The 14,679-nt window shown below is 37.1% G+C and overlaps 1 protein-coding gene across 1 annotated transcript in view; it reads left to right on the top strand.

Moving 5' to 3' along the window:
- LOC126260755 (titin) overlaps positions 1–14,679 on the top strand; it is a 530,053-nt gene that overhangs the window by 227,194 nt on the left and 288,180 nt on the right. The window contains exons 70-73 of the mRNA XM_049958094.1: positions 4,733–4,933; positions 6,794–7,121; positions 11,995–12,183; positions 12,269–12,432. Coding sequence (XP_049814051.1) covers positions 4,733–4,933; positions 6,794–7,121; positions 11,995–12,183; positions 12,269–12,432 — 882 coding nt within the window. The remainder of the gene's footprint in view (positions 1–4,732; positions 4,934–6,793; positions 7,122–11,994; positions 12,184–12,268; positions 12,433–14,679) is intronic.

The following is a 14,679-nucleotide window of genomic DNA, read 5'->3' as shown; positions in this document are numbered from 1 at the left end:
AAATTCAGTGAGAGTCCATTTACAAGGAACCAATTAGTTATTTTCTGAAAGACAGTATTGACAATTTCATCAGTTAATTCTTGTTTGTCAGGTGTGATTACTATACTTGTATCATCAGCAAAGAGAACTAACTTTGGCTCTTCATGAATATTGAATGGCAAGTCATTAATATATATTAAGAACAACAAAGGACCCAAGACTGACCCTTGTGGAACCCCATTCTTGATGGTTCCCCAGTTTGAGGAATGTGCTGATCTTTGCATATTATGAGAACTGCTTATTTCAACTTTCTGCACTCGTCCAGTTAGGTACGAATTGAACCATTTGTGCACTGTTCCACTCATGCCACAATATTTGAGCTTGTCTAGCAGAATTTCATGATTTACACAATCAAAAGCCTTTGAGAGATCACAAAAAATCCCAATGGGTGGTGTTCGGTTATTCAGATCATTCAAAATTTGATTGGTGAAAGCATATGTGGCATTTTCTGTTGAAAAACCTTTCTGGAAACCAAACTGACATTTTGTTAGTACTTCATTTTTACAGATATGTGAAGCTACTCTTGAATACACGACTTTCTCAAAAAATTTGGATAAAGCTGTTAGAAGGGAGATTGGACAGTAATTGTTGACATCAGATCTATCCCCCTTTTTATGCAAAGGTATAACAATAGCATACCGTATTTACTCGAATCTAAGCCGCACTTTTTACGGTTTTTGTAATCCAAAAAACCGCCTGCGGCTTAGAATCGAGTGCAAAGCAAGCGGGAGTTCTGAAAATGAACTTCTGCTGTCGAATATATGTAGCGCTACACAGGCATGGTTTGTAGGCACAAAGATAAATATTGGCGCCAAAACCTCTGCGTCAGTAAATAAATTTTTTTTTTAAAAAAGGTGGAAGACGGGCTTTTTTTCTCCGCCCTGAGTTTCGACCACTGCATTTTCATACATTATCCAACGAAGTAAATACAAACTCCGTATTGTTCATCTTCGAATGTAGCAGAATTTCAATGTACTACGAAAATCCGACTGGCAAGACTGTTTGGGATGTTTGTCAATATGGCCAACTCTACGTTCTGAAATTTTTCCTACCTGTGACAAGAGATGGTTGCTAATAGGAACTTTTATGAATTGTGAATCACATGCAGTATTCTCTTCACCATAAGAATAATACGAATGTAAACATTTTGCCATGTGTTCTTTTGTGTTTGCTGCTATCTCATTTAAATCTTGCCTGCCTAATAAACTACGAAACTAGAGTGAGACAACAGCAAACGCGGAAGAATATATGTATCGTGTCATGTTTATATTCGTATTAAGTGATACCGTCAGAAATGAAGCACGGCAACTGACTAGATTTTCAAATCTAAGATGACTCTAATTTCTGTGCAGAATTTGATGTACTAAAGAAGCGGCCGCAAAGATTTTCAAACGGAGAAAAATTTTCGCTAAACTCTCGTTCAGAACATGTCCTATCATACGCAGCCTATTATTTAGTTCTTGTTGATCATTATCAAAGAAACTGCAGTGTAAGTAACAACAAATAGCAGTCTCTTGCCATTGTTTCGCTAATGAGACAATTCCTCTCTCTTTTTTTTATTGTTAGCGGCAGTAGCGCGCACAAAAGCAAGCCATGCCGCGAGAGGCGACAGTCCGTAAACACGCACTATCAGAATGCGACAAACAATGCATGACACAGTACAGTAATGCATTTTCAGCTTAGAGTGACGTAAACACCTATAACAAAGAAAACGGCACTTATCAGATCGAAGCAAAATAAGCAATAGATTCAAACCAGACGAAGCACGTGAAAAAGGAAGAGTACCCGTATAAATACGGACGGAGCGCCTGACGCATAGCAATGGCTACCTGGTAAAGCTTAACTGCTAAGCTTACGACTCGAACCAAACTACTGTAGCTATATCGTCATTCATTCGACCTAAATTGTGTCTCATATGACAATGGACCAACTTTGTTTCGATTTGGAGGTGCGGCCTAAAACTTTTCTCTCCCCTTGAATTTCGAGTCTCAAAATTCAGGTGTGGCTTAGATTTGGGAAATTTTTTTTCCTTGATTTCGAGTCTCATTTTTCAGGTGCGGCTTAGATTCGAGTGCGGCTTATATTCGAGTAAATACGGTATTTCAGTCTATCAGGGAAAATGCCCTGTTCCAGAGAGCTATTACACAGGTGGCTGAGAATCTTACTTATCTGTTGAGAACAAGCTTTTAGTATTTTGCTGGAAATGCCATCAATTCCATGTGAGTTTTTGCTTTTAAGCAAGTTTATTATTTTCCTAATTTCAGAGGGAGAAGTGGGTGAGATTTCAATTGTATCAAATTGCATAGGTATGGCCTCTTCCATTAACAACCTAGCATCTTCTAATGAACACCTGGATCCTACTATATCCACAACATTTAGAAAATGATTATTAAAAATATTTTAAACTTCTGACTTTTTGTTCGTAAAGTTTTCATTCAATTTGATGGTAATACTGTCTTCCTGTGCTCTTGGTTGACCTGTTTCTCTTTTAATAATATTCCAAATTGTTTTAATTTTATGATCAGAGTTGCTGATTTCAGACATGATACACATACTTCTGGATTTTTTAACAACTTTTCTTAATATAACACAGTAGTTTTTATAATGTTTGATAGTTTCTGGGTCACTACTCTTTCTTGCTGTCAGATACATTTCCCTTTTCCGGTTACAAGATATTTTTATACCCTTAGTAAGCCATGGTTTGTTACAAGGTTTCTTACGAGTATATTTAACTATTTTCTTGGGGAAGCAGTTTTCAAATGCATTTAAAAAAATGTCATGAAATAAATTATATTTTAAATTGGCATCAGGTTCACGGTACACCTCATCCCAGTCTAACTGCTGTAGGCTTTCCCTGAAATTTGCAATTGTTAAATCATTGACTGAACGTACTACTTTGGAGGACTGTTTAGTACTGCTGAATGGAGCTATGTCATGTATTGTAACTAACTGTGCACCATGATCAGAAAGACCATTCTCAACAGGCTGAGCATTTATCTGGTTAAACTTATTTTGGTCTATAAAGAAGTTATCTATCAGTGAGCTGCTATCCTTTACCACCCGAGTACGAAAATCAATAACGGGTGTCAAATTGAAAGAATCGAGTAATACTTCAAGGTCATTTTTCCTATTACCCTCTTTCAGAGAATCTACATTGAAGTCTCCACAAATAATAATTTGCTTCCCCCTGTCTGACAGATAGCACAACAAGGAGTCCAAATTTTTCAGAAATGGATGAAAATTTCCTGATGGGGACCTATATACAGTTACAATTATAAATGTGCCTTCATTTAATTTAAGCTCACAGGCACATGCTTCTATATGTTTCTCTACACAAAACTTTTTTTGTTTCTGTACTTTTTGCACAATGATAACTTTTGACATATATGGCAACTCCTCCTTTCTCCATATTTTCCCTCATTACATGTGCAGAGAGCTTATATCCACTTACATGTGCAGAGAGCTTATCTCTCTCTCTCTCTCTCTCTCTCTGTGTGTGTGTGTGTGTGTGTGTGTGTGTGTGTGTGTGAGGGAGGGAGAGAGAGAGAGAGAGAGAGAGAGAGAGAGAGAGAGAGAATTCTGCTGAAAGAGTTCATCCATGGTGAAAGAGATCACCCAGAAGATAAGCATTTTCCTCCTTTTCTAAATGTGTATCTACTGCTTATTGCCTCCTCTGTTTTGTTGTGGTTGTAAATACATAGCATCTTCCATCAGAGATTTTCCATGTACTGTTTCATGAAAGTAAATAATAGCAAGTTATAAACATGTGTTTAGGACTTGTAAACATAAATGTTGCAAGCTTGAAGGAGAACGAGCACATTATTCTCAATGATCAAGTCTTTTACAGTTGTACGTGAAAGACAGAGAAACAAAAAAGGAAGGAATAATTAAGTCTTAACCTTCAGTTGTGGTTGTTCACTGATTATGAATTGAAGGCATGGTCAGAACTAGTCAAAGACAAAAATACATTTCACAGATAGCACACAAATTACACAGAACACGTATGGAAGACAGTTGTCAAAGCTATATATTAAGAACTACCAGTTACAATACAGTATGGGTTATATTCTTTTAATTTTCTTGACGTTTGGAAGAACTGGCTTCCATGTCAGTCGAAAAAAATTAAAGAAACTTAGGTGAATGAAAGAGATACTGTGTGCAGCTTTGACCTATAGTATCACAATAGTGAGTCTCATGTTGTGTTACCAGTCAGCATATTTGAAACAAATTTTTTGTACTGAGTACACACAAGAACTGTGTAAGATTCTGACTTTGCCTCTTGTTAAGTAGTATTCTAATATTTAGGCAGAATATTGTAAAGGTCTCAGAAAAAATTATTAGAATTAAGTTAAGTTGGGTACACATAATAGGTGCTTTGGGGACTGCAGTTAAATGATCCAATTTATTGTCCTCATAGTCAAATTATCAGAGGGAATGATGTGAAGAATATACTGCATACATTGCTAAAAGATGTGCAAAGTAATAGTTTCAGAGTAGTCTTTTATGTTATGTATTATGGAATAATTTTTGCATAGATTGCTATGCAATAATTGTGTGAAATGAGGACAAAGATGCATTTTAAAAAGAGAGAGGCTCATATATTAGAATTGAATTAGAAAAATATCCATCATTTTATTGATACATATTCAGATTATAAAAAAAAATTCTGTGATTTCTGCACCATTCTTTTCAGGTTGTAGCTGAAAATCGTGGAGGAGTTGCTAAGTGCAGTGCAAATCTAGTAGTTGAGGAAAAGCGACGCCAAGGACGAGGTGGTGTTGTGCCTCCAAGTTTCCTTACTACTATTGAAAGCAGTGTTGTAAATTCTGGAACACTTGTGCGATTTGATGCTCGTATAGCGGGCACACGACCTATTGATGTCTATTGGTTAAAGGTTTGCATAACCACTTTTTATGTTTGATATGTTTGTTGACAAAAAACAAAAATAGAAGTAAAAATTCTGAAAATGGAAGTTTAGAACAGAATAAAGAGTATTTTCTGTTCTAAAGATCTATTACAGTTACTGTGTATGTGTCATTGTGGTAGTCATGGAATGGAGTGATTTTAAGAAAATTTAAGTATTATTGGCATATAGAAATAGATAGGCAGATTGTATGAAACACTGGTTAACTATGCACATCCTTTAAAAGTGCCCAGCGTCACCTCGTACCTCACAGTGCAATGGCTTAGATGTCTCTTTCAAATTGTATAGTCTTTATTTCTCATTTCATTTCCTTCCACAAAGCAAGAGCTTTCAGTTATGTGAAGTATTCTCATTCATTGGCATGTCTGTTACAGCTTCTGGGATTGATGGCCCTTTAATCTATTCATACCTAATCTTAATGCATATGCATGCTATTACCAGTTGACATTATCAGTGTCTTTCAGACTGTCAAGACTGTAGGTCCTATACTTCTTACTTCTTCCAAAATGTACTCTGCCATTGACATTAACTTTTCATTTTTCAGTTAACCAACCAGGGATGAATAAATGAATTCATGTGAGAAAATAGACTTTGTTATAGTTTCATACTCTTGCTTCCTTTTTTTGTGGACCCAATATCTCTTATGCAACCAAAATTGCATTCAATATTATGAAATGGAAAGACACCACTCACCATATAGTGGAGATTCTGAGTCGCAGACAGGCACCACGAAAGACTCTCACAATTAAAGCTTTCGGCCATTAAGGCCTTTGTCAACAGATGACAGACACACACACACACACACACACACACACACACACACACACACACACACACACACATACACACACGGCCATTAAGGCCTATGTTAACAATAGACAACACACACACACACACACACACACACACACACACACACACAAATGCATCTCGCAGACACAACTGCAGTCTCAGGCAACTTAAACCACACAAATTACCTTCAATTTAATAGGTGAGAAGGTAGTGTGTTTGTCTTACTTTTGGCTCTGTTAGTCATTTTATTGCTCATACTATTTTAATAGTGAATTATAGAGCTAAATAAAAATGAAATGGAATATAGTTTCTGAATATCATTAGTAATCTCAGAAGCACAAAAAAAAAAAAAAGAATGGTTGAAAATTACATAAGTACTATGTACTTCAGTGGACCGAACCAAGCCAGTGGCCATTATTTCTTGAAAAGGGAAAAAGTGTTATGTAGCAGAAGCATAGAAGAATGTTTGAAAAATTCATTAATTATGCAATTTAATACATTATTTTTCAAGTAACAACGTTTATATTCTTTCCTGAAACTTCTGTAGAAAATTGTAATCTTAATATTCAGTTTTTTGGCCCTGAATTTCCATGTAATTTTGTAGTTTCCATAGATCATTATTCGCCTGTGCAAATCATTTAGCATTGTTCATCTCCTGTATTTGAATTTGTTCATTATTCTCTTTAACCTGATAGGGCTTATAAAAATTTTCAATTTTGCTATAAATCTGCTATTATTCTGCCATGGCAGTGAAAAGGATCAGATGATAACACCTATATTTTGGAAAGAAATTGACAACTGACATTCAATGGAACAGCAAATTTACTGTTCCCAGTCATTTTGTACAACAGTGACTGGTAACAGTACACTTGTTGTTTTGTTCAGTATCAGTAACAGTCATGGTAAAGCCTAACATAAATTTTTGCAGTATTATAACTTTGGAAAATTGAGTTCAGATTCAGTTAGCCCTGCTCATGTGGGCTGTTTTAACATATATTACACAGCAGTTCATTTAATTTGCTTATCAATCTTTCACAGAATGGCAAACGCATACCATCATCAGATATTCGATACAAGACATTGGAAGAAGATAGTGTGAATACCCTGTTGATTATTGAGGCTATACCAGAGGATTCTGGAACTTATGAATGTGTGGCAATCAACAGTGCTGGTGAAGCACGTTGTGAGGCTGAATGTCAGGTTCGGTCACCCACACAACAGAAACAACAGCAGCAACAGCAACAACAACAACAACAACAACAACCAGCAGGAAATGTAGCACCAGCAATTATTGAACCACTAAAGGGACAGGTCGTGAAAGAGGGACAGCCTGTTACATTTCAGTGCCGAATTTCTGGCAAACCAGGTATGGATATACACAAATTATCTGGAGTTCAAATATCTTCTAAACTATCATGAAGATTTGCTCATTATAGTGAAAGACAAGCCTCCACTTTGTTACTTCTTTGTACCCATTTCTTAAATGTTGCAGAAAATTTAGGGACAAGCAGTTCAAGAAAAAAATACGAAGAGTATGTCGGGCAAGCAACTTACATAAAATTCAGTCATATGAGAATGTCTCATCCACTTTGCCTTCTGAAATTAAGAAAATTATATATTCTCTCAAAAATAAAAGCTCATCTGGATTTGTTGAGGTTTCCAACAGAGTACCAAATACTTGTTCCCATGGGATAAGCACTGTTTTTTTTATATGTAGTGCATCGCTAACCCAGGGCATTTTTCCAGAGAGATTGACATATGCCATTAGTCAACCCATCTAGAAGAAAGATGATAGAACAGATGTCAATAACTATTGACTGGTTTCACTACTGACATTTTCCAATTTCTTAGAACAGTGTGTATTCTGGAATAATATTCCACCTGAGCAACTTTAATATCCTCAGTAAATCACAATTTCAGATGGTGGAAGGTAGAATATCAACAGTTATGAAAAGGATAATTGCTGCTCACCATAAAGATTACAGGCTGAGCTGCAGACAGGCACAATGAAAAGACTGTTACACACAGAGCTTTCGGCCAAAACCTTCTTCAGAAAAGAAAGGAAAATACCCACACATTCACACAAGCAGGCACAACCCATGCACACATGGCCAGTCTGGCCAGAGTGCCCAGAGATAGCAGTCGTGTATGTGAGGTGTGTGTGCTTATGTGAATGTGTGGGTGTTTTCCTTTCTTTTCTGAAGAAGGCTTTGGCCGAAAGCTCAATGTGTAACAGTCTTTTCCTTGTGTCTGTAAATCACAGTCTAGATCTCAGAGCATTGCTGAACTGACTAAATAACAAAATAATGCCAATTGGTATTTTCTGTGACCTATCTAAGGCATTTGACTGCGTGAATCTTGGTATTCTCCTAAATTAACTGAGGTGTTATGGAATTGATAGTATAATGAACAAATGGTTAATGTTATATCTAACTAAAAGAATGTAGAAAGCTGTACTTGATAATTGAAACAGTTTAAGCAGGGGGGATTATTCTGACTGGAGATAAATCACTTATGCAGCTCTACATGGCTCAGTATTAGGTCTATTATTGTTTCTCATACAGCAACAGAAGAAATGTTAAATAATATTCTTGAAAGTATTATTGAGTTCGTTTTCTGTGCACATGGTCTCACTCTCAAGTTCAAAAAGACAGAACATATCCAGTGCTGCACAGCTAGAGGTACTACACCAATGGTAAATGTAACACATGGTGAGGAAATAACAACTAAGATGGAAATGTCAAAATTTTTAGGTGCCCATGTTGATAGTTTTTTAAACAGAGGAAAAAAAATATTTTGAAACTCCTAAAACAATTTAGTGTAGTAACGTTTACACTTTGAATCATTGCAAGTCATGGGGAGAGACAAACCAGTAAGTTTCCTTCAATAATGTCATATAGAATAATGTACTGAGATAACTAAACTTTAACAAAGAAAGTGTTCATTGCTCAGAAACGGGCTGTAAGAACAATACGTGATCCTCACCCACAATCATCTTGTAAATATGAGCTTAACTCATTTCACAGTGTTATGATTAATAATACAAATGCTCCACAGGACATGAAAATAATTGGAAAAAGTTTGTCAAAATATAACCTTATTTTATCATTTGGAGTTGACATTAGAATTGTGACTGGGATAAAATGTAAGATAAATTACACTTTCAGTCACAGTTCATGAATTTATTGACAATGTATTTCAAAGCATTGGCTCTAATTCTGTATTTTAGGCAAATGTCATCCCTTAGGGAGCCAACCAGAAAATGTGAATCACAAGTTGTACTTAATAATGGCAGAATTTAGGATCCTGATGTGCCTATGAATAGTTGCGTGTCATGACCAGTTACTGTGCTTTAGCACACTGTTATGTATGAGTAAAATTGCAATCATCTGATCCATGTTCATTTATTATGAAAAGTACTCAACAAGTGGTGTTATGTTTAGTTTACATAAAAGTATCTGTGATAATGTCAGAAATTAAGAGGATATAAAATGCTGACTTCCAACAGCAGGAAAATCTCTACCGTACTGAGAAAGAGGTATATACTAACATTGTGTATCAATTTCAGTATTGTGATTTCTTCTCTGAAAGTATTTGTCTAAAATATTGCTTTACATGGAAGCGAAACTCGAACAAGAAACAGTACAGTACTTTTATTCAAAACTGAGTCAGGATGGCGGGGTTGTACGGTTGGTCATGTTCACTCTTGTGTGGAGTTTTGTTGCAAACATTCATGAAAGGGGGAGGGCAGTTAGTTATTGGCCATGTTCACATAGAATGTTGTGCTGTGATATCATAAAGTTCATAGATGATGTTGCTGTTTTCACAAATGTGTTAATCTGTAATGAAATGGCGGAGCATGCCTGTGATAGTACTGGATTAGTATGTACTGGTTCATGTATGGGACTGCTATTATATCAGTCATTCACAGAAATGTGACCAATGGGTAAAGGTGCTGAGAATGAAAGAGGGATAAGGCAAACTGATATTTTATGGGTTGCTCAGACAGGAGAATATCATAATGGGTGTGGTGGAAGGGATTCTGGAGCAAATATTTCTCATTTGAAGTCATGCAAGAGGAAATGATTCAGTTGGTAAGAGATAATGTTTTAAAAGGTGATGGTAATGTTTTAAAAGATGATGGTGATGCTGTTGGTGCAGAGCGCTCCTGTGTTGATGATTAGCAGATGTTGGTGGAGTGTTAGGAGCATGGGATAGCATGATTATGGTTTTTTATGTTCATAGTATTGATTCATAACTTTAATACAACAAATATGTTACTTAAATAATCACGTTATGGTCTTCATTGGATGATAATTTATTTGTCATCACCTTAAGCACTTCAGGGTAATACTCTACGAGGTGTGTTTTTTAAGTAAGTACCATTTTGAAATTAAAAAAAGACGTGCTAAGGTATCTCAATAATTTTAGTTTTACATGAAAGCCTGTACCTTAATCTACTTTTCTACATAATTTTCGTCAATATTGGGGCACTTGTCATAACGTTCTGCCAGTTTGTGAATACCCTCCTCATAGAAGTCTGCTGCCTGACTTGTTAACCACTGCATCACCACTGTTTTGACTTCGTCATCGTCTTGAATATGCTGACCGCCCAGGTTTTTCTTTTAGTGCAGGAACGGATGGTAGTCCCTGGGCGCAAGATCGGGGCTGTATGGAGGATGACCTAGAGTTTCCCACTGAAAAGGTGTGACGAGATCTTTGGTCTGATTTGCCACATGCAGACGGGCATTGTCTTGCAGCAAAATGGTGCCCTTGCTCAGCTTCCATGGACTGTTGCTTTGATTCTGATATGACATAGGTCATCCATGTTTCGTTGCTCATAACTTAAGAAATCATCACCGTCATTGTGGTACCGCTCAAGGAAAGTCTAAATGTTTGGTTTTGTGCACATCCGTCAACATTTTCGGTACCCAGCGCGTGCACAATTTTCGGTAATTCAAGTGCTCGGTCACAATGCCACACAAAACACTACGAGAAACATTAGGAAAGTTATCCCGCAAGGAGGAAATCGTAAAGCGTCTGTTTTCTCTCACCTTATTGTCCACTTCCTGCACCAAACTTTAGTTAGCGACCGAAGGATGCCCACTCCGTTGTTCATCATGTACATTTGTGCGGCCATCTTTAAATGCTCTCACCCACTTTCTTACCATTCCATCACTCATAATGTTTTCTCCGTGAACTGCACAGATCTCACGATGAATATCGATTGCTTTTAGGCCTTTAGCACTAAGAAATCTTATAACAGCCTGTACTTCACAGTCGGCAGGACTCAAGATTATCGGAGGCATTTTAAACACTAAGTACACAACGTAAACAAGGAAGAAACAGACTGTAATGGCGTCAGTGTGTAGATTAAGGTACAGGCTTTCATGTAAAAATAAAATTATTGAGATATCTTCGCACGTCTTTTTTTAATTTCGAAACGGTACTTACTTAAAAAACATGCCTCGTATGATGCATTGTTCGTTCCGTATATGTGATTACTTAATTCTATACCCGTTTTACATATTGACAAAAATGTCTTTTTTTATAGTCATTAAGTAGTTTATGAGCAACTGTTTGTATTGTTCTCTGATCGGTTACTTTGTAGTTGTACATTTTGCTTCGCAATCGTATTTCTTCACCTACACCTTTGGTGCCTCATTTCTGCTAAGGTCATGATTTTTTTGCTTTATTTAATACTGATGTGTCTTTTACAGCCATTAATAGCATTTTGTTTAGGGTGAATTTCATTTGTAACCAACATTATGTGAATGAATGTTAATCTATTGTTCATGTTCTCAGGTCACACTAAACCACATAGTACTTGTTTTCTGTGTAGGCTGGACATCATTTTATACTGTGGAACACTGTCCACAGAATGTATTTTGTTTCTCATTCCTGTGCGATTGCCTCCATCAAGCTGCATTCTTAATTTTTTTTTTTAACTTGGTGCAGGTTATTGTGTCCATTAAATTACCTTTCCATTTTTGATTTATGAGTTTCATGTAAATACTTTGTGCTTTTTTGTTATTTTGAATTGCCACCAATTCTGATGATGGTGAATGCTCTGAATCATAGAGGATGATGACAAATAAATGACTATTTGATCAAGATGTCACCATAACAATTCATTTCATATCATGCATCATTAAAATGTAGTGCTGCTTTTCACTTGCAGGTGGCAAGTAATAAAAATAATTGAAACTGTAATGTGTATTTTCTGTTTCCCCTTTCAGCTCCACAGATAAAGTGGCAAAAGGCTGACACTGTCATTAAGCCATCAAAATACTTCCAGATGCATAAAGATAATGACATATACACTCTGAAGATATCAGAAGCTTTCCCTGAAGATGAGGGTACCTATAAATGTATTGCTTCTAACCCTGTCGGATCTGTAACTCTCTCCGCACAGCTGAAAGTTCAAGGTATGTAACATAAATTATAGACTTATTATTTAAAAATAAATAGTATAATTTCATCTAACATGAACTAATTTTCATATTACTTCAGCTCCTGACTCACAAGAAGTCATGCCTACCATTACACCACTGCGAGATGTCACTGTACCAGAAGGAAGCTCAGCACAGTTCAGGACAAAAGTAATAGGAAAACCAGTGCCAACTATACAATGGTTCCGTGAAGGAGTTCTCATACCACAGTCGGCAGATTTTCAAGTAAGTTGAAGTTATATCATTCATTTAAAATTTTCTTCTCATTGCCTTCATACTTTTAGTTGTTGTGATACTATACACAAGTGATTATTTTCTGTAATAGGTCAGGGTGGAGTACAGCCAAATTTCCCTAAAAAGGAGTTTTGTTTTTGTAGTTCTGTGAGTCAGCTTATAAACAAAACTAGATGTACAGCAAAAATTTTTTGTTGTTAACTATTTTGTGCATAACTATTCTGTAGCCCAACATCCTATGACATGCATTCCAAAGTGAAGAGCATGAAGGAAATACTCTACTGGTTACAGTTTGGATCCAATCTGACATTATAAAAGATGGAAGCTATAAATGTAATGAGTCATCAAATAGTTTAGGCATTGAACTGTTGATAGACACATAAATGAGACTGGGAAATTTGCCAGCTCTTGGATGATTTCTTGTTCAGAGCTGTAGAGTACACATATGTGCATGGCTACATTGTCCTGACTCACTGTGTTGTCAGCTCAACTAGGATTGAGGGGTTGTGCTGGCTGGAGTGGGAAAAGGGAGGAAGATAGCAGCAAGCAGGAACAACAGTTGGGGAAGGGGGATGGGAATGTGGCACCAATGAGGTTGTTCTGGCTGCTTTTTGGGGGGGGGGGGGGGGGCATAGACAGCACGTGGCGGTACGGAGGAACAGATTGGGAATGTGAGGTAGGATTCATTAAGAGGCAGACTGTGGACAGGAGGATGTGAGTGCAAGATCAATGAAGCTTAGTGTCATGAGGCAGGGATGGAGATGGATGTGGGGCATGAACTAGCAAAGGTTCAGGCCAAGTGGGTACAGAATCGAAAGATGTGTTATGAGAACAAGTTCACTTTGGAAGGGGTGGGAAGGATTGTTGGTAAGATGTTCATCATTTCCAAGCACAGTGATTAGTCAAAGCCCTGGCTTATGATACAGTTAAGTTGTTCCAGTCTGTGATATTGTTAGGTTTGTGAGGAGGAGTGCTCCTTTGCAGCTGGTTCCTGAGGGATTTTCTATACAATACCCATACTTTATCTAATACACAAATCCCCCCCACAGGAACCAGCTGTGAAGGAGCAGCTCAGCCCCCCCCCCCATCCTCCCTACCCTCAGCTGCCACTCAGTATCATCATGAACTGGAACAACTTCACCATATCCTTTGCCAGTCCTTTGAGGAATGTTGTACCCGCAACCTACCTACTCCTTCAAAATTATTTTCCACTGCCCACTCAATGTATGAAATATTCTAGTCCACATTTGTGCCACACCTAATCGAAATCCCTAACCACTTTATTCCTGTGGAAGACGCAAGTGCGAGGCCTGTCCAATACGTCCACCCGATACAGCCCACTCCACTTCTGTCAATGCCTTTCCTATCCTGTCAAAGGCAAGACCAGCTGTGGAAGCAGTCATATCATTTACCAGTTTTGCTGTAACTTCTGCATAGCATTTTACATGAGCAGGTGTTCCGTTGAATGAATGACCACTGCCTGTCTGTATCCGAGAGCAGAGTCGACCACCCAGCAGCAGAACGTAGTGCTGGGCACAACATTCTCAATTACAATACAACAATGATTTTTATTAGTGCCTTATCAGCCTTAACTGGGTATGAGCTAACCTCATTAAATAATGACTATCCTTTAATGCAACACAGTTCAATTCTGAATCAATGTGGTTCAATCAAAGACATCCTTAATGTCCTCTCTGTGATATCAAAAGATCTGAAGCTGAGAAACATATTTTTGTGAAACAAACACTCATGAAGATGTGCATTCGGTATCATTTAACAAGTCATAATACAAGCCTTTTTAATTGTAAAGCAAAACTATGTAGGAAATGTGTGTTACGGATATGATTCTATTACTATAACTACTGGCATATGAAATATTACACCTCAGTATGAAATCAAAAGCTATTCATATTGTATGGAAAACATATTTAGAAGGATTTTGAGTACACAGTACTGTTCAGCATATTTCTGCTTCTCTTGATTAAAAACTGCACACAAGTAGGGCTGAGATTATTCTGTTCACACTGTTTAATTTAATGTGTTTCATTTTTACTCAGAAGGTGCCATTCAATATGTTCAGAAACAGAAATTCTCAGAAACAATAACCTTTTATAGCCAGAGGCCCTTGCGTCCAGAAAAGAGAGGAAAGAGCTGGGAAATATAAAATTTGCAAACAGTGGTGGAAAGTTGTCCATGACTCTTCAGCAAAGAAAGGTGACTAACTAAATGGTTGATTTC

Source organism: Schistocerca nitens, chromosome 5, assembly GCF_023898315.1.
Source record: "Schistocerca nitens isolate TAMUIC-IGC-003100 chromosome 5, iqSchNite1.1, whole genome shotgun sequence".
NCBI classification, from domain to species: Eukaryota; Metazoa; Arthropoda; class Insecta; order Orthoptera; family Acrididae; genus Schistocerca; species Schistocerca nitens.
Note: the sequence above shows the minus strand (reverse complement) of the source record. Positions and strands in the feature narration are given on the sequence as shown.